Source organism: Haplochromis burtoni, unplaced genomic scaffold, assembly GCF_018398535.1.
Source record: "Haplochromis burtoni strain Fernald_Lab_line unplaced genomic scaffold, NCSU_Asbu1 Contig_77, whole genome shotgun sequence".
NCBI classification, from domain to species: Eukaryota; Metazoa; Chordata; class Actinopteri; order Cichliformes; family Cichlidae; genus Haplochromis; species Haplochromis burtoni.
This window is the reverse complement of record NW_024582438.1, coordinates 1325270-1345659: the sequence shown is the minus strand read 5'-3', so window position 1 is coordinate 1345659 and position 20390 is coordinate 1325270. Positions and strand designations below refer to the sequence as shown.

Below are 20390 nucleotides of genomic sequence, written 5' to 3'. Positions count from 1 at the left end.
GGGGGGGTGGGGGTGGGGGTGGGGTGGGGTACTGAGTTTAGCATAAGCTGAAATTAAGCTGGCAACATAGGACACCCGAATATCTCTGACTCTGGCTGCATCATTAGGCAGAAAGAAAGCCAGGAAGTGCTGCAATGGCACAGTCATGAAGAAGCAGCGCATCAACTGCTTTGCCATATTTTGATAATATATGCATACAATTTGACAGACAGTAGTAGGAAGTGAGACAGAGGAGCATTATGCATATAAGTTGGTGCACATGTAACATATAGTACTATGCACAGATAGAAAATATATCTGTAAGAGCCCACGCATTCATTATGCATGTGTTTGCAAAGAGAGGTATGCATGCAACATCCCTGATACTCACCTCCTTGCTCACAGAGCTGCTGGGCCAGCGTGTCTTTGAAAAGGATCTGTCCTCGATATGTTGCCGTGGCGCTGAGAAAAAGCAAAAGGAAAGACGGGAGAAACAGAGAAGGAGAGAAAATCATTATTTAAAAATAAAACAAAAAAAAGATGAAAAGTTTACTTATTTCCTCTAATATTCAATTCAATATTCATTATGGTGTGATTTTGAAGGTAAAGAAATCAGATAGATGCATTTATATATTTATATTGACAGAAATGATAAACAAGTGAAAAGGCATTGCTGAGCAAACAGACAAACAGTACCAAACAGTACCATTACAGTAAAAATAGAGCATGGGTTATACAATATCCAATATCATCATTCCTCGCACTGACACACTGCATTCCTTGCATGTCCGTGTAAATCTAGCTGTATGCAGCGTGTCATTCATAGAGAATGGAATATGAATTTCCTTCAGGTGGCCATAAAATGCCTTATTCATATGAAAATGGAGAATCTTTAAAAACCTAAGAGGGTGAAATTGTTCAGAGTGCACTGAGATATTTTACACAGATACTGAGACATGCTCTACTGTCCTGTAGAATGAGATCCACTGTAATCTGTGACAGCAGAATGACACTGCGAGCACGCTGAACAAGCTGTACAGAAAAAACCTTGTTCATTCAAAAAAATAATAACCACGAAAAAAATACCACTGCTGCTGCTGTAGTAGTACTAATCGTAGTAAAAACAGTAAAAGAAAAACGTTTGGTATGTTGTTTATTTAAAAGCTTAGGAGAAGACAGATATAATAAAACGTGAAAAAAATACAAGCTCATAAATCAGGAGGGCGAATGAGGTGCAAAGATCACTGGGTCTGAAAAAAAGCTGCAATTTTCAGAGAGACCTTGAAATGAGTTGTGGGGAAAATATATAAGTTTTAGAGCCCTTTGAAGCTCAGTCCAGTTAGGAAACTTCTGCACAACAACACTACAGTTTTAGATGGCCAGTAAAAGCCGTAACTCCCCACTTCTACAATATAACCTACATTTTCCCCACATAATACACGGATGAAAAACAACTACGGTGTGACTGAGGTCGAAAACATAAAAAGGGAGAAATATCGCAGCTCTAATGTGAGTCTGCTCGTGCTGTTACTGCTTGTCCATCAAGGAGAGGAGAAAAGTTGTCTCACTGGGTGCACAGATAAACTTTCAAAAGTGCCCTAATCAGGCTTCGGCATTAATTATTAACATCATATGTGACTTGTAAACTTGAGCGACCTCCCACACACTCAAACACAACTATGTACACCACCCGCATACACCGATCGAGTCTCTTCAAGGGGTACTTGAAAGCGTCCTCCTTCACAACGTACAGTACAGAGGTTACAGTGCACTACAGCAGTTTTTGTATGCTGCGCCACACCCAGTCAACATACTGTATAGGAGGAGAGGAGGGTGTAGACAATATGGTGCTTGCCTGAGTCACCCGTGAGGCTCACAGACTCGCTTCCTTCTCCTTATTCATCACTCCTCTTTCCTTCCGTACAGTCCAACGTGGACTTTGTCTCTCACCTCACCAAACTTGCCTTTTATGGGTGCCGAGGCATTTACGCGTTTGTCTCAGCTCATGAATAATGAATAGACCCCCTTATTAATTAATAAAGACCTCTTGTGCTTGCGCAGAGTGGGGAGAAAACACACTTAATTACAGTCATATTTCAGAATTCGGTGAAAACTAATTTGAGGCTGGTATTTATGAATAAAAGATGGCGCGTAACGAACAGCGGGTGGGGATGTAGGAACAAGGCCCTTAAATATTTACTAAACACACTCTCTGCTCAAGTACACTAAACAGATTCTGTTAGGTGCCAGAGGATGTGTGTGTGTGGAGGGCGGGGGTAACGTAATATAAAATCAAAAATGCTTTCTTAGTCTCCAAAAAACACAAAACAAAAAACAAAGCAATTAATGTGGCAGATTTTCAATAGAAATGAGAGATATTTCCTTTAAAAAGTATGTGAGAGGTTGGTGTGACTTAATAAGATGTATGTCATTAAAGCAGCAGCCAGGAGAGGGCATTTAGTCTGAGCCGACAAGTGTGTGATCAGCACAGCACGACGCCGTCTCTGTCCTGCCGTCACACTCTAGTGGTTCCTCGGTGTGTCTCTCATTACCGTCTCCACTCTGGTAGCCACACACACACGCAGGCAGCGAACAGTACTGATACATGCAAAACAATTACTGCACATCTAAATGTTAATTTGACTTTCTTTGAGGGGTGGGGCAATTAAGGGCCTTAATGTGTTGGTGTTTTTTTCCCACTCTCTTCCCTTCTCTGATTCAACCGAGGGATCATTCATCTTCTGAGAATAAGTGTCATCCTCACTCCTCTCATTAGTCTGAAGGAGAAAATCTGAGACAGGAAAGAGAGGAGGGGATTGAGGAAGATGAAGGAAAAAGCTGGGATCTAAGAGAGAAAGAAAGATGGAAAAATGGACGAGGAAGGGGAGGGGGCTGGGTTATAAGGTTCGAGGAAACTGAGACGGGGTTAGATGGCCTTGTCTTTCAAAGTCCACAATCTGCTGTCAAATAGCGAAGCATTGGAGTAAAGGCGGGACCGGGCACACACAATTGAAGCCATATACGAGTTTTAACATGTACGCAGATGGACAGCCTGTCACTCAAGAAGCTCCCAAAAGGGCTCGGAGTGGGTAATTACCAAGCATGTCTTCCATGTTAGATTGCATGTTGCTGTCGGCCATAAGTATCCCCCAGGAGCCAACTTGACAGCTCTCTACTAAACCACTCTCACATGCACGCATACACATATATTTATATGAACGCAGTGCGAATACAGCCGATTTACCCAAGAACACGAACCCATATACATATTAAATATAGCTACAAGATACGACTTTAGTCAACACTCTCATCCTCTCTTCCTCAAATCCCAATTAAAAACTAATTTTTTCTCCCGGCTCACTATTCCTGTTGGTAATCATGATTAATACGAGGATTTTCAGTGGGGTAGAGTTCTAGTCGCTAGCACTGATTTGGTGCATTTGGACCTAGCCCTTAAAATAATACACGCTAATTGGTTGATTTATCTTCCATGTTGAGGACCAGCTGTGGTTATGACACCGCAATCAGGGACAATAGAAAAAGATAAAGAAGTAATGAGACGGGCAAACTCCACATTCTGGTGTCTTCCAGAACATTTGGCAATCAGGCGCTCTGATAAAAAATAACATGTAGTCTTGATTCGTTACTGTGAAGGTGCAGTTGGCTTTGTGGAATCACATTACTCCCTATGCCTCTGACTGCCCCTAAATTAATTAATTGAAAAAGGCTTTCGGAGAACATGCAAATTTAATGAAGCTCCACAGAAGAGGGATTTGGGAGTTGTTTGGCAAATTACCTGCTTGTTAGCACAGGGTCATTGAGAGTTATGGCTCAGAATACAGCCAGAAGAAGAGCGGTTATTGCTCGGCATACAGCTTGAGGAGAAGAGCAATTGACCTTGACTACTGTTAGCGAGTAATAATTAGGGAGATTAGGAAAACCACAGTGTTTAGGAGTAAATATGCGAGGAAGGCAAGGAAAAAAAATCCGCTTGTAAAAACTGCAGATTTTTAAGTGCAGATAAAGGCATGTGCTGCTAAAAAATGACTTCTTCTAAACTTGAGAAAAAGCAGCAGTAAAATGTCCCCTTTTCTTCAGGACAAAAGGAGGAGACGGGGAAGAATGAGCTGTATTTACCCAGCGTCAACAACGAGGGAGATGAATTCCTGACCGACCGTGTCTGTTATATCTTGTGCGCATTCACAGAACGGGCAGTGCAGAATGCGAATGAATAATTTGACACGAAATACATTTGGGGCAGCCCGGCTCTCCCTGGTTCATTATGCTGCATTTAAAATCAAGTGCTTGCCTTTTTTCAGTCTTCATGCTCTATTTCACCTGGAACTGTTAAGGTGGTCAGCATCCCAGCAGGTAGGACAGCGCCCGCTCTCTTGATAATAAGACCGTGCGATGACAGTACAGCACTTATGTGTTGTGGACAATATGTGGCAGTATTGATCAGAGCACTGATGCATACACATCTGTGTGGATGTGTGCCTCTGTGTACACAGGGGTATGTACATAATTACAGGGGTCATGGGCCATCCCTGGGGAAATAAGACAATATCAATAATGGAAACACGTCTGCGGTCAACAGCAACAGGAGCTTGGGTTGTCCAGAAAATGTCCAAGATTTACCGTTAAACTTGAGAAACTGTGATATTTGAAAAGTTTAAGAAAGGTTAAGAACATGAATATGTTAGATATAAGAGTTGCTGTCTTATATGGGAATTTGTGATATATGAAAATTGGAATTATATGGACGGACTGTGTCAGATTTGCAGCTCTAGTCGGTTCTGGCGGGAGGAAAAAAAAGGGTCGGATTTATGTCCTCTGTCATCGTTCACATTTCTCCCCATATAGCTGTATCTACATTGCCAAAATGAGATTACCTGGCCTGAATCGATCCCTATGTTCCTCAGCCAAGTGTCTACAGTTAATCTGCCACAGGCTACAGGCCAATGTGGAGCTTTAATGACGAGGAGAGCTCATTAACTACTGATTATATGTTAAAACAGACTCAAAGATTGACTTGAATAACAACAAATCAATGGAGCTGAAGAATACCCGGAGAAATTAGAAGCTGGCTGAGATAGATCACCTGTCAGTCCTTTGACCCTTGACCTCCGATTAGCTGTCTATCATTCTGTCTGTCAATATTACTCTGCTAGATGCTTAAGACACAGACAAATTATTATAAGGTGAAATAAAAACTCTAACTTAAATATTTCTGGATGTTAAAACAATTTTTAGAGTGTGTAAAAGCAGTAGGTCACTGCAACAATACAACCATTGTTATTATTTCACGTGAAGCTCCCTTAGAGCTAAGCAAATGCTCCAAAAGCACCCAAATAATGTTCTTCCCATGCAGCAGCAGACTGTGCAGTCTATACAATAGTGCACTTTATATTTCACAAACTCTATGTTCTGACAGACCTGCTTACTTTGAGCAGATGGCAGTACCAACAACACCACAACACCCGGCATAATTACAGCCCAGAAACCATTCCTCTTCAATCACAGCTAACAAGACAAGAGAGAGTATGAGCTCTCTCTCTGCTTCACTTTGGGGTTTTTTTAATTATACCTTTCACATTGCCCCTAACAATGATTTCAGTCTGTCTCCAGTCCACAAAAGAAACAACAGGTAGCAGAGATGTAGATAAGACTAAAATCTGTGTTTGCATACAAACGTCGATCTATATATACACACACGTGCGTGCATATAAAGCACAACAGTATGCCATGAGAGAGAGTGTGCCATTAGATCTGCAGACATCCGTTTCCTCAGGGGAACACTTTGGAAAAGGGGCCTCGCATGCAGTAATTAAAGCAATCTTCATCCCAGCAGCTGTCTGACTCCCACAGGGCCACAGTGCAAAGGACTGCAACACGCCCGTGCACACACACACAGACACACGCACATATATACATGCATACAACACACACAAACACACATGAGCGTGCATACATATCCACATGTGCAATCTATAACATCAAAAGTTACACACGGTGCTAAGCTTTTTGTTAAATATGTTTCTCTGAAGCTATCTGTTGGAACAGATTTTAACACTCACGGACACACGAACACACACAAACACTCACACTGATTGCCTCGAGGCTATAAGTGAAGCAAAACAGAGCAAAAGAATGAAAGCAACACACCAATGCATCTTTGCTTTTGCCAGAAGAAGCTATTAACCATTCTCACCTCTCTTAGTACAGCAAAGTAATTAGTACATTATACAACAGTGTGGACTCTCATGTCTGCAAGAAGAACAAAAGTGGGCCACGACTGTTTTGTGCAGTTGTTGAATTGTGAGTTAGAGTGCACGTGTATAAAAAAGTTTAATCCCGACTTTCAGCATAACAGCAAGAGTTGCATTTCGACCCAGTGTTCACTTCCATATATTAATGAATTATTTTTGATGGCTTCTAGCTTGGATAGAGCTCCCTGACCTGACTGTATGTTTTGCTTAAGAAAGTTCAGCAAGCTTTTATTTCACTGTGTCCTGCTCCAAAGCAATCCCATAGCCCATAGCAATTACACTAAATAACAGTAATATTAATAATCATAGGAATATTCGGCTGTTCTTTTTTTCATACCTTGACATATTCCGTTTCTCCTCAGACAACCTTTTCTCTTGTATATATTCAGAACATTGCATATAATGATCTACATATACATTTCCATTTAAATAGGCTGAATGACCGAATGTAAGCTGAAGACACCTACGACACTAACTGAAGACAACAGACTGCTGGAAATCCAATCCATTTCTGTGTCATCACTTCTGTCTGTTCATTGAAATTGAAAATTCTGCTCCAGCGGCAAAACAAAGGCATGCAAATTTGCTTGACAAAGTAGCGTTGTTCAGCGAGGTGTAAGGGTACAAGCACTTTTGGACTGTCTGTATGCGAGTTTGTGTTCTCCCCTCCACCTCTGCTTCTTCCTTTCATCTCCTCTCCTCTTCTACACCAAGGCCTCTCCTTCTTTTTAGGTGGGAATTTACAGCCACCCAGAAAATGAGTTCTTCTGGATGCCCACGTCATTGCACTCTATCACTCCTGCTAGAGATCAGTTACCAGGAACACTCCCACAATATAGCCCATAAAACTGCTCACAGGGCCCATATTAATGCACCCGGTGGACCAGCTCCAGTTCTCTGAAGGACATGTCGCGTCTTTGCCTTTAATTTAAACACTCATGGACAACACTCGTGGAAAATAGCCCTTGTATCAATCAAGGAAGTACTGCCATGGGCAAGGGCAGGAGGCTTCATTATTTACATTTTGTACAATCTAGAAAAAAAACCCAGTTTTATATTGAAATTCACTGATCTGTAAGATCTTACCTGAATTAACAAACGGCGTTTGTTAATTTGTGTTTGAGTCAGTGAAATGTGACACATGATACAAAGACAAATAACTTCTAACTAAATTCCAATACTTCAAAAAGGGTCAGTTCTTTCAAGAAAAATATTTAAATCACTTTAAAAAAAGAAATTACATTTAAAACAGCGAGTTCAATCTCATTTTAACGAGATTACATTGACAGCACTAAGTTCATTTACCACCCATTTCATTAGGTACAACTGTTATAGCTGCTTATTAGGACTAATACTAGGACTAAGGTGACTTTGAATGCGGTTGGTGTTGGTGTGGGTTGTTTAAAAAGTGCTGATCAACTTTTCCCACACATCTCTAAGGTTTCCATAGCATGGTTTGAAAAAGGGGCAGCACTCTGGGTGAAAAAGCCTTGCTGATGAGTAAGTTCACAGGATAATGGCCAGACTGTTTCGAGCTAGTAGGCATCAATAACTCCAGTTACCACTCGTTACAACCAAGGTATGCAGAAAAGCAACTCTTCACCCACTGCAGCAGGTGACAGTCCTGTCAGGTACAAACAGGAAACTCAGCATACAGTTCACACAGGCTCTCTAAAATTGGCCAAAGAAAAATTGGAGAAATGTTGCCCGGACCGAGGAGTCATGATTTGTACTGTAGGGTCAGAATATGGTGTAAACCACATGAATGAATGGATCCGTCCTGCCTGGTATCAACAGTTCTGGCTGGTGAGGCTGGTGTAAGGGTGGAATATTTTCTTGGCACACTTGGGACCCCTTCCTACGAACTAAGCATCACTTAAACGCAAGAGCATACATCACTATTGTTGCTGAACATGCCAATTCTCTTATGACCAAAGTGTGCTCTTTCAGCAGGATAACCCATCATGTCACAAAACTCAAATCATGATTTCACTGTACTCAAATGGCCTCCACTGTTACCAGTTTAATCCAGTAGAGCAACTATGGGATATGATGGAAGGGGGAGATTCACATCTTGGATGTGCAGCAGACAAATCTGCACCAACTGTGTGACGCTATCATGTCAATGTGGACCAAAATCTCTGAGGAATGTTTAGAGTACCTTGTTAAATCTATGACCCGAATTGAGAAATGAAGCAATCTGAAGCCAAAACTGGCTCCAACCTGGTATTTGCAGAGTGCCTAATTCTAATAAAGTGGTATAAAGTGCATACTCTGACTTGAAAACAGAGCATCTGCTGGTCAGTGTCGAGGCTACAATACTGTACTGAACCACCAGGACTGAAAAAAGAAGCCAGTTCTAAAGTACCAGAACTGCCCTTTGTCCAAAAGGCCACCTGATGCTGGCTTCAAAAACCAGCTAATCCCCACAGACTCATATGCAGCCCAACTAAACAGCACTAACTGGCAACTGGCTCTGGCAAAAGTCGGCAGCCTTAACCTAACAAATCTCCCATTCGTGGGACTAATAAAGGTTATCTTTATTTTTAAAAATACAACTAACTCAATAGCTACTGTATGAAGGGAATGGGTCTTTCAAAGAAATATCATACAAATAAAACATGACAGCTAACAAAATGCTAATGTTGTGGCTTCAAAATGCTGAGTCAAAAACCAATCTTCTATGTCACGACTGTCATGTTCATCTCTGATATGGTATAGACTGTTTGCAGAGCTGCTGATGTTACACCACAGAAAAGATTACGGATTCATATTGGCTATTTACAGTTTTATGGACCTATGGGACTACTGGAATTTGACTTGTAAAGAAGATGGATTCGAGATTTTTAGTGTTTAGAGAGGTTTTTATTGCAATTTTATATGACAGATGAGAGTTTCACAGGGAATGGACCATTAAGGTGACAATTTTTTGATCAATTATAGCACCAAAAGTGTCTCTGGCCTTTGCCAGAAAGGCCTTGAAACTTAAATTCCCTGAATGAAACCAGAGAAGGCAGCTCTGGAGACGAGGATATACTGCTCGAGATGGAGATGGGAGCTGCGAACTGGAACAGGGGTGCGGTAAGAGTGTTTGTCTAAATGTCTGTATGTGAGGAACAGTCTAAAGCCAGCTGGAGTGTGACTGGCTGACTTTGATAAGGTCAGCCGCAGGGGCCCTTATTGTCATACAATCATGGCCCCCTGCCAACCCCACTGTCATCCGCACTGGCACACTGCTGCTCAGTGGTTTACACTCAAATGCAAACACACAGCACACGCATGGACACACACACAAATATACTGAAAAACACGGTCCTTGTAAGCCGACACACACTCAACAGTAAATGTGTTTGTTGGCAGACAAAAAAAGCCAGTAAATCTGTTTGGCTCAGTGGATATTGTCTAAATGGCTGCTCCACTTTAGCAAATTCCCCAGCTGAATCTTTTTATGTAAGTCCGTCCACAAAAGTCTCCGTCTGATAGACGACCGCGTCCCTCCAGGAATTCATTGAGGGATTTTTTTGTGAGTACAGCCAAACTGTTTAATTTAGTTGTGTTTTTTATGAAACATTGATAGGAATTTTGTAATCCCCCTGAAATAAAATGGTTTAAAAGTGGATGACTGGTAATAAAAAAGAAAAATATCAGGCATTAGCCAAGTCAAACTGCAGACTATCTATGAATTAAAAATCATTGAACGATAATGAGTTTTCCTTTTCTTTCATTTTGTTAAAGAAAAGAAAAAGCACTAAACTCTACTTCATGTAAATATAATTATTGAGATGAGAGGTGAAACGTCTTCAAGAACCTTAACGAAGTCCTGTCGTTTACTTTCCAAGCTTGTCAGAATACCATGACCTGGATGACTGAGAACCTACACAAACATTTGCATTTACCTAATAAAAAATTATATGTAATGTAAAAATTTGTGGGTCGATTTCTCAAAGATTTTTCTAACGTGGTGCTGTGGTGACTTTGGATTTACAGGAATCCTCTCTTTTCCTCTACACTTCTCCAGCAACAGCTGCTAATTGCATTTTGACTGACTATCTGCAAGTAGCTGTAAATCACCAAGCCAAGAGAACAGGAGGGAAAGAAAGTTTGTGGTACGTTTAAAGGCAGAGAGTTGAGGAAAATGCTCAAAGGTAAGACAGGATAGTTAGAGGGGGAAAGAAAAATAGAAAAAGGAAAATTCAAGGCTGTTCTCAAACATATTTGGCTAGAGCTCTTTCCACCTACACCAATCAAACAACCTGCAGTGTCCAGGGAAACAGACTGAGTACTATTTACAACATCACCAATCCAGTGGCCCTGAGCTGCTGTGTAATGCTCCAGATTTGTTGCGATGGGTTATAAATCTCAATAAAGCTTCCAATAAATAATATGCCCTTATGTAAAATCGTAGAAGAGGAACACCATGTTATTTTTTGGGGGCAAAAAATCTTAGGATATGTTTGCGTATCTTTACTATCTGCAACACACCCATCCTCCCGGGATGGGTGGATCTGATGAGCCAGTCGAACGTTTTCCGATGAGAAATGGTCACACTGAATTAGAGGACGGAGGTATTTCCGTGAATTCTCAGCAAGGCACATATCGCACCTGCCAATGCACAGGTCACGTTGAGCAAGGCAATTAGGATATAAACACATACTATGTCCCCAGTTTAACCTCTTTCCAGTCACCGTGCAGGCTTTCTCTGACAGGATGGCCTTTTACCATCCTTTCTGTGGTTCAGAGAGAGCAACACCCATGATGTCATCTGATAAACCTCTCCCGAGCTTTGTGGGGCAACACAACACTAACAGATAGTTATAGCTTATATTTGGGTTAGATACATATATAAAGTCAGTATAGTGCCAAAATATTATCTACATGCACACGAGTAAAGAAACGGTGCACGCTACTCAAACAGCTCACATGAGTATTATTATTCTTACTGTACCTCTGTACACATTATCTCTGCTAATGCTTTAATCGACAGAGGAATCTGAAGTTTGGTATTTTAAAATAAGACGTGATGATCTTCTCTTCTGCGATAGAGACCGTGATTTACGAAAGAAACAAATGTATTCAATACTTGGAGATCATAAACTTATCAGGAAAGTGTTAACTGAAGTCATGGATCAAAGAAGCTCTATGGTCATTTTCCTGACTTTTATACACTTTAACTTTACTTTAGATACACAGAGGCACCATTCTCACTAACCAAATCCCACTTTAACATCTCATCAACACATAAAACCCAGCCAAGCGCAACTTTATTGGTGAAACAGTGGTGCTCGATATTAATTACTTTCCTCTAATAGTAGAGGAAGCCTAACCTTGTGCAGTAATCCATGCATGTTTGCTTTCTCAGAACATCTTTGGTATTTAAAATCTATTGCGCTTAAAGAAAATGCATGCAAACGTGTGAGTTTTTATAAAATATAAATTCAAAAATGCAACACAAGCATGGTTGGATACAGTCCAAGTGATGCACAACAAAAGATCACATCACCTGCCATTTCTGTCTCAATACATATGACTTACAGGAAGTTGACACAGCCAGTCCCAGGTGGTGGGGCGATCCAGACAAAGCTGAAGCTCGTAGAGGGCTGGTGGCTGACGTGGGAAGCCACCACACTGCAGACAAACTGGGTTCCACCAAACTGACGATCTGGCATCACACCTGCGGCACAGAAGACAAGCAAGACACATGAGGAGACACGAGGACTAGCAGTGAAGGTTCATCTGATGTTTTTAAAAAAAAAAAATTGTTTCCTTTCAGCTTGCAATTTAAAGGCTGCAAAAATTGCTGCAGTTTTCTATGGTTGAATTATTTCCTGTTTTATAGGTACCAGCTGGTTTCCATTTGTTTTTCCCACTGTACTAAAACTTAGCTTATCCACTCACGAAAACAGAAAAAGGAACTTGCAAAGCCATAAATGTCATGTCTGCTTTTATGTTGGCAAAATTTACATTGCATCCATTAGCTAATCTGTCGAGCAGCCTTACTCAAAGACAAAAGATTACAAGAGAACAGATGTGGTGTCCAGGATTACATTTAATTCGTGGCCTTCTGCATTACAATGCTTTTTGGTAGCTAACGCTCGTCAGCTAATCCTCAGTTAATCCACGCTCAGATGCATTATTGCACACTCACACTTACTTTTACTACAATATAAAAACAATGTTAACAATGTCGCTGTGATGAACCGAGGTTTTAAGAAGCGAGTCCGTCCAGGCTGCTTTTATATTGTAATGAAATGAAATAAAAATAGATAAAAATAAAATCACAATAACGAAGGACACTGACTTTTCTGTTTTGTCTTGCACAAAGCACTGCTATAAAATCCAAATGCTGCATTAATATTTGCACAGAAAGCACACTCAAAGAGTGCAAGAGAGATTCTTAATACATTCTTATAGCACAAACACTGAAGACAGAGCCACAAGCAATCGTGCAATATAAGAGACTATCAGTGGTGGAAAAAATCTTGTGCTCTTTTATGCTTCAGTTTTTTTCTGTGCTTTCTATGTTCTCCTGTCTTTGCCTTTATGCATTTCAGCATTGGCGATTTACTTTAATAATAAAGTAAATCCATCCATCCGTCCATTCGCTTCCGCTTATCCTTATCAGGGTCGCGGGGGGTGCTGGAGCCTATCCCAGCTGTCATAGGGCGAGAGGCGGGGTACACCCTGGACAGGTCGCCAGTCTGTTGTAGGGCCAACACACAGAGACGGACAACCATTCGCACTCACTTTCACTCGCACATTCACACCTAATAAAGTAAATCAAGTAAAATAAAGTAAAATTTTATCAAGCAAATCTGGTAAAAATGCCAACTGTGTAAGTTTTCATCTTTTCAATACCATAACTCTATCATTAAATCATGGAAGAATCTGATGGATTATAATCAAGTATTTTATTAACTCTTTCACCCATAAAGATAACATGTGACAACCTCCCCTCTACCTTTAATGACCTCAGTATATAAATATAAATAAAGAGGTTTTTCCAAGGGTAGCTGCATAGGTAGAGATCACCCCTTCACTAACTTTTGGCACACCCAGTTATTTTGTTCTATGGGCAGGCCTGCAAATAGAAACCACTCAGTTCAGAAAAAGCTTCATCAGTGGTCCCAGTAGGTCTTCAAAGACTAAAGAGTGAAATTAATGTTTAAAAGAGAGATCTAGTTTTAATTCTTTCAGCTTCAACCTCGGTGATGTTCACCAGAATTCAAACATTCAAACAGGCTTAGTCTATGTGTAAATATCACATGAGGTCAACAAGTACAAATAGGTTTCTTGTTTTATGATCACAATACTAGAATTGTTTGGCAACAACAGGGAATTAATTAATTCAGGTGATGATTTAATTCCTGCTGATCCTAAACTGATCTGGAGCAGTTACCATGGTGATACACGCTATTAGTAAGTGAACTCTACGGTGGCCCTGAGAGGCCAAATGGACTGCAACTTAAGAAAACACCAGCAAAAGGAAAAACGCAGCACAAGCACACAAAACACAACGCAAAATAGAAAAAACAAAACAGAAATAGGAAAAAACACAAGAGAAGTGTTTCTGGGGAGACAATAACCTGGCGGACCAATTGCAGGAACCAAAATATGCTAAGAATTGCGCTGGGAGACACTTGGAAGAAGTGGAGGATCTATTGGTTTTGTGAGAGGTAAGTGTGTTAGCCTAAAAATCCGTCATCAGTATTATATGAATCATGATAAAACACGCCTACCATGTTTTGAGTTCCTGCAACTGTTCCATCAGGTTATTGTCTCCCCAGAAACACTTCCCTTGTGTTTTTTTCCTATTTCTGTTTTTGTTTTTCCTATTTCCGTTCTTTTCCTGTGCTTTTGCAGCATTTTTCTTATTGCTGGTGTTTTCTTAAGTTGCAGTCCGTTTGGCCTATCAGGGCCACCGTAGAACTCCCTTTTTTAGTACAAAAAAAAAATCCAACGTTAGCCCTGAAGTTACCTGGATCAACCCAAATTCTTCTTCATAGCACAGACCTCTGATTGACAACCCTTACCAGCACTTTGTGTACATCTAGTCTTCATCCACCATTTAACTTTCTCTTTTAAACTTTCCTGGTATCGTTTTTGGTCCACATATTTAAACTGCAAATAAACCGCTGACTTATTTCTACTTGCTTTCATTTGCTCCTCCACTTTTTAAGTCTCATGCTGTTTTCGTGTTGTTTTTAAACCACAATCATCCACCAGTTCTCTTTTTTGTACTTCTTTCCCTTATCATTTTTGTTCTCAACCATCTTCTTTCCTCTTTCCCTGTGAGCTGACAATCTGTGACAGTGCTCTTATTAATGAGCATCTGTGTCCAGCTATGATTGCACCGATGAAATGACATTGTGTCGCACAATCTTTGCTTTATATCACAAAGGGCAAGGGCAGGACACCACCAGACTCATCAATCATCGTATGCACATTCGGAACAGTTTAATTATCTACTGTACCTGACTTTGTAGCGTCATCTAAGAGGTGCCCAAACTGTGCTGCAATTCACAAACACACAAATGCGTTCCCCAGACAGCAATGCATTTGTCATAATATTACAACAGTAAGTCACTCTAGCACTGAGGCCACACACATTCAGCCAGTTTAAAGATGTACGTACTCTCCCATCTGGTTACAAAGATGTGCTCTAAGCGGCAGTGCTTTGGTGGCTCGCCTCTATGTATAACCTGCAAAACACAATCTCCTCTCTGCAATTATAACTCACTTCACTGAAAGTATAATCAGCAATGATTAATAACTGAGAAGCTTTAATATCCCCAGAATCAATGTGCAAATCAATAAGTAAAAATTGTGTACGTATGTGTGTGTGTGGTTGAAAATTCATTATTTGAAAAGAAATATTTCCACCCATTTCTGACAGTAATAAATCTGACCTCACAGATTGCATCCATAAATATACACAATGTTGACAGCACCATAAACGTTTCTGTTTGATGAGGCCAGCTGTGTGTGTGTGTGTGTGTGTGTGTATTTGTGCAGAGCTTCAGTTGTATCACTGCATAAAATTTATACTGAAGTGTATGTGCGCGCCGTGGTACAAACAAATCTACTTATCACTGCTGTCGGTTAAAAAGCTCAGGAAAAACGCCAAGGACCGGGCATTGATTTCTGCACCCAAATGGGACATCCCAAGATTCCCCCCCACCCAAACAAGCACAGTAACATCATACTTTTCAACTTCAAACTGAACAGCCATCAAAGCAACACCACTTACCGCGCTTTCACGTGAAAACATATTGTGCTGTTACGTGTAAGTACACGTGCTGTGTGGTCCTAATGTGTCAGATTTATGAGCTGTTCAGCAAGCAGCGCAGCCTTTAACCATGCTAAGGAGGTGCTGGTATGCAATAACAGAATGCCATTTAATCACCTCGTAATGCTATTATTTTGAAATCACCAACAATTTCTCTGCGTAATTGTCACAATTTACTTCTGAGCACATACTAACACAATCATGCACACAAGGAAATAAACACACTATTAAACCTTTACTGCTGATATACAGAGGAGATGAAATTGTTCCTGTGCAGCCCTTATCCCTCTTTGACATACCTATACATCGTTCTGTCTTTTTAACACAAATCCAGACCAGTTTCACTGCTGATATGTGCCACATATTTACCAGCATAGCCAAAGGCAGCCAAGGCAACAGGTTTCGCTCTAATTGTTCAATTTTGCTGCAGATTAAGAAAATAAAAGCTTTGATTATGACTGTTGACCCATAATTTGAGAATTCCTTGCCAATGTGCAACACAAGTCTAGCTCTTTAGCTAATAGACACTAGTAGATGGCCACAAAGACAGAAAAAGAGCAGTGAGGTGATGGGACTGAACAGCAGAGAAATCAGCGGGAGATGAAAAGACAAAACTAGCCACCATTTTCACTAAATGAAAAATCATATGCACTTGCCACTCACGACAGAGGTGTGTTTAGAAACTTACACTTCACAAACTCTTGCACTGCAACTCTGAAGTAATGAAAGAAAACACACACAGATTTCAACACTTTAAATAAAAAAAAGGCATAACTTAATGAGAGAATGACAAAAAAAATAGAAGAAATTAAGTATGAAATAGAGCGATTGCTCTGCAAGAGCTAAAGGTACGGCTAAAGAAAAGCAGAGCACTTAGGCTATGGTGAAGATGAAAAGGCAGTCTGATGCACTCCAGGACACAGCAGCACTGGGACTTGACACCGCTCACAGAATTTCTATTCCCACTTGAAAAATACACTCAGGCATAAAAATGCAAATAACGATCTCTTATTCCTTTCATGTCTGGGTGTGGAGAGGGAGAGAAAAATCACTATTATTCGATGTGAAAATCTCAAATGTTCCAGTAAAGCAACAAGCTTTAGTGAACCTGGACAGGAAAAAATAATAGAAGTTCTGACATTCACGATTCGGTCCAGGGAAGAAGCAGAAAAACAGCACGACGGCCTCTTTCGTACCTGTGAAATGAAAATATATGAAAGAAAAAGGCCCTTCTGTGACCTTAAATTACTCTTAACTCAGCTGACCTCTGAGTTCTTTGTTAAATTAGCAGCTGGCAAATGCCAAACCTGGTAGAAAAACACCTCCTTTATCGCTGATGATTCCCCTGAACTCCACATGATAAACCCTTGCTGCAGTGTTAATTAAAAAGCATCTTTTACTTTGTGATTGCGAGAAAAGATTTTGGTTGAGCGTTCTAAGCATTCTTTAAAAAAAGATTCAGAACTACTACTTTTTAGTAGAAATCATTTTATGCTTCATTAACTGTGATATTTTATTATCCGCACTGGGTGCTATTATCACGCCATCAGCTACATGCAGAACTCGCCTAATGAGCTGTAAATTTATAAGTGCATTACAAATGCCACCAGTGATGCATTAATGCTGCGCGTTAGCATCAGCAGAGTCCATCTCTAATTCAATAAGCAGCCTCAGGAGGATCTTGAAGGAATACTCCATCCACACATTGTCAGTCAAATACGCACATGCAAATACATGCGCGTTCACACGTTCAAACACATGCAGTTCTTTCACATGTAGATTGGATACTTAAGAGCTGTCGGAAGTGATTAATGGCAAGGGAAGATGACCTGCTAACTCCCACGGTATGACGGGCCAAACCTTGTTTCATAAATATGAACCCACACACACATGCACACGGGCATGCAGTTGCTTATACATGCGCTCTCGAGCGTGCCCACACACGAACTCAATCGCACACACAAAAACACAGGAAATGGGTGTGTCTGGATTTTAGGGGTCACATGTTGGTTGTTGGAATGTCACTCCGACATCCATCTCTGCTGGTAATTGTAGTGAATTTTTAAAGCCATCCATAAAAAAGAAAAAAAAAGAAGTGGGAAGCTGACCGCCTCTTATTTATTCATGTTCCGTCTGCCCATGTCTCCGCTAACAAAGACTTCCCCACATTTTTCCATTCTAATTTTTTTAATATGTAAACACTTCAGTTCACATCTGTGTATGTCCTATTTAAAAATCTCTCTATTTCTCACTTTGCAAAGCTAATGAGCTTTCCACAGCCAAGCTCGAAACAAGTCAAATAGATGGAGTGAGAATTCTCCCCGATGGAGCAGATGGGCAATCGGTGGCTCAGCCTGGCAGCAAGTTAACACTGTAGGACCAGCAGGAGCCGGTCGAACTGGCATTAGAGATGGTAGTTAGGCTACGTGGCAGAGTTTTGAGGATTCAAAAGGCACCATTCAAACTGAAATGCACATTTACCAAAATCCATACGCACCATTTGACATCTGGTCAGTAGCCATTTGCTGCCTAGCAGATGTCTAATGGTGTCCAACTAAGTGCTTTTTAAGATCAGTTCAAGGCAGTTAAACATGCTTTTCCTGCTATGATTGACACAAAGGCACTTGAACAACGTGTTTAAGCTGCTTCCCTGCCATCAACAGTAAATGCTGTAAACTTGTCTGGCTTGCTTACAGCGCTACAGCGCGCGCACTGTGCATTCAGAATCACAGACATGCATGCGGCTCTGTACGCTTGAACTAACAAGAAACAAGTACAATTAAAATGCATGTGTATGCACAGCAGTTTGCTTAAAGCATTAAAACCCTACAAGGCAGTGTAATGTGCTGTAAAGAGGTTATTCCATTATTTGTCTAGGGATCTTATATTTGTCGCTAAGCACTTATTTTAACAGAGAAAAGTCAGTTTCACATAAAAAGCAGAGATGAATGTTTATCACCTTGCGTATCCTCACTCTCAGACAGATAATAGCCTTGCAACCATCTTTTTGCCACTGGCTCAGACTTAAAAAGCTAATGCACAGCACACCAAATAACTTGGCGAGAAAGCCAATTAAAGGTTCATATTTCACGCAGTAATTCTAACCTGTCACAAAATTATTGGAGCATTAACATGTGTTATTAAAAGCCTGTGAATGTATGGGAGTCTGTCAAAAGCTGGAATATAATGCCTCTGTCAACACGTTTCAAGAGAAGGCCACACAATGGCCACATAAATGATACATCACAACAGTAGTGACAGCCTGAGTGGGGACCCCATACGCTTTGTGCTGCTGAATGATCCCATGGGATGTGTGTTTTTTTCTGTGTGTCTGATGTGGTGCATTCACCCCTTCTTCCACAGTGCCATCCTCAGCTGGTCAGTCGGACCACTGCAGGGTCTCGTGGTACATGACAACCCACTCTGCTCTGCCATTGGCTGAAAATGGCATCCATCTTTGCCTTTGCCAATCATGCTACCATGGAGACAGGTTGGCAACTTTGAGGTGGTGGCGGGGGTCCGGCACAGCGTTGCCAGGAGGAAGCTGTGTGTTAATATGGGTGGTGAAAGATGCCAGCGGCCAGGGGGAAAGAGAGTAAGAAACTCTGTGGGAAAATGTGAGGGAAAGAGGCTTGCCACATCAATGAAAGACTTTAAATGGTATTAAAGAACACCTGTGGGGTCTGCTAAGCATCAAATGTGCACTGGTGATGAAGTGCAAAGAGAGGCTTATTGTGCATGTGTTTACATTAATGTTTCCATATCCACACAGTAAAAAAATGTGTTGGAAACACCTGACCAATTTTTGCCCGTGTGCATGCGCTCATAGAGCAGTTTCGCTTTCATTTAGACTTCCATTGTATCTCACAGCATCCATCATCCATAAACTCCTGATGGCATAGCTGCACCCACCCACAAAAACACAAATCTATGGCTTGTTGTAGGAGCTGCCAGTATGGCTCCACCCAGCTGACAAAGAGAGAGAGTATTTTGCAGAAAAAAGCATACGCTCATGTGTTTACATTGTTTAACACAAATACTCAATTGCTTCTGTGAGATGCTCTACATATGCTCCTTGTGTCAAAACTGGTAACTGAAAAGTTAAAGTAAGAAGAAAATAAACATCTAATTCGTTACTTGTGCGCTCCTGGCTTCCTTGCTGTGATCAAGAGCTACAAGCCATGCAAGCATAAATGATAAATGGAGTACAGGAACACCAGTGGAGCATAATAGACCCTCCAGAACTAATGTCCCATAATTGAAATGAATGTTGTTCTGAATCAAACAAGTGTTGTGTGTTTTGGAGCCGCACCTTGTATGATAGATGAGACTTAGACTACTTTACAAAAGCCTAAAAAGCCATATTCACAGGCCCGCACAGATCATACATCAAATGCCTGTATAAGAGTATATTCCATCTACACTGCTGAATACAGTATCTGTTGGATCCAGAATGCTATCAATATTTTGATAAAAATATTTTGGTCCACTTCTCCAGCACTACTTCAATGCGATATGTCCATTCTGGGTGGTTGTGCGAATTTTGAGCAGAGCAGTCACATAGTTTTGCTTTGGAGGAAGCACAGACTAAAATGTGAAATATGAGCTACATCATATTGGATCAGAAAAAAGTGTATGAGCCAAACTTTACCCAAAACCAAGATCATCAGCCGTTTCAGGCTGAGATTCAAAAGCACGTAAAAAAAGTGAAACATTTTCAAGTGCTCTCTTACTTCTTTTTAGTCGTATATTTAGACATTAAAGAAGTGAATTAGATCTTCATAAAAACCTGTAATGACACAGAAAAACCACATATCTGCTAGAAGTGCTGTAGGTCCGAGTTCTGGAGGTGAAAC

General features: G+C 40.8%; 1 protein-coding gene across 4 annotated transcripts in view; it reads right to left on the bottom strand.

The window, feature by feature from the left end:
• The window catches only part of reln (reelin), a 97511-nt gene that overhangs the window by 44287 nt on the left and 32834 nt on the right, over nucleotides 1–20390 (bottom strand). For all 4 annotated transcript variants that reach the window (XM_014335772.2, XM_014335774.2, XM_014335773.2 and 1 more), the window contains exons 3-4: nucleotides 11781–11919; nucleotides 371–441 (exon numbers count right to left, since the gene is read on the bottom strand). In XM_014335772.2, coding sequence (XP_014191258.1) covers nucleotides 371–441; nucleotides 11781–11919 — 210 coding nt within the window. The remainder of the gene's footprint in view (nucleotides 1–370; nucleotides 442–11780; nucleotides 11920–20390) is intronic.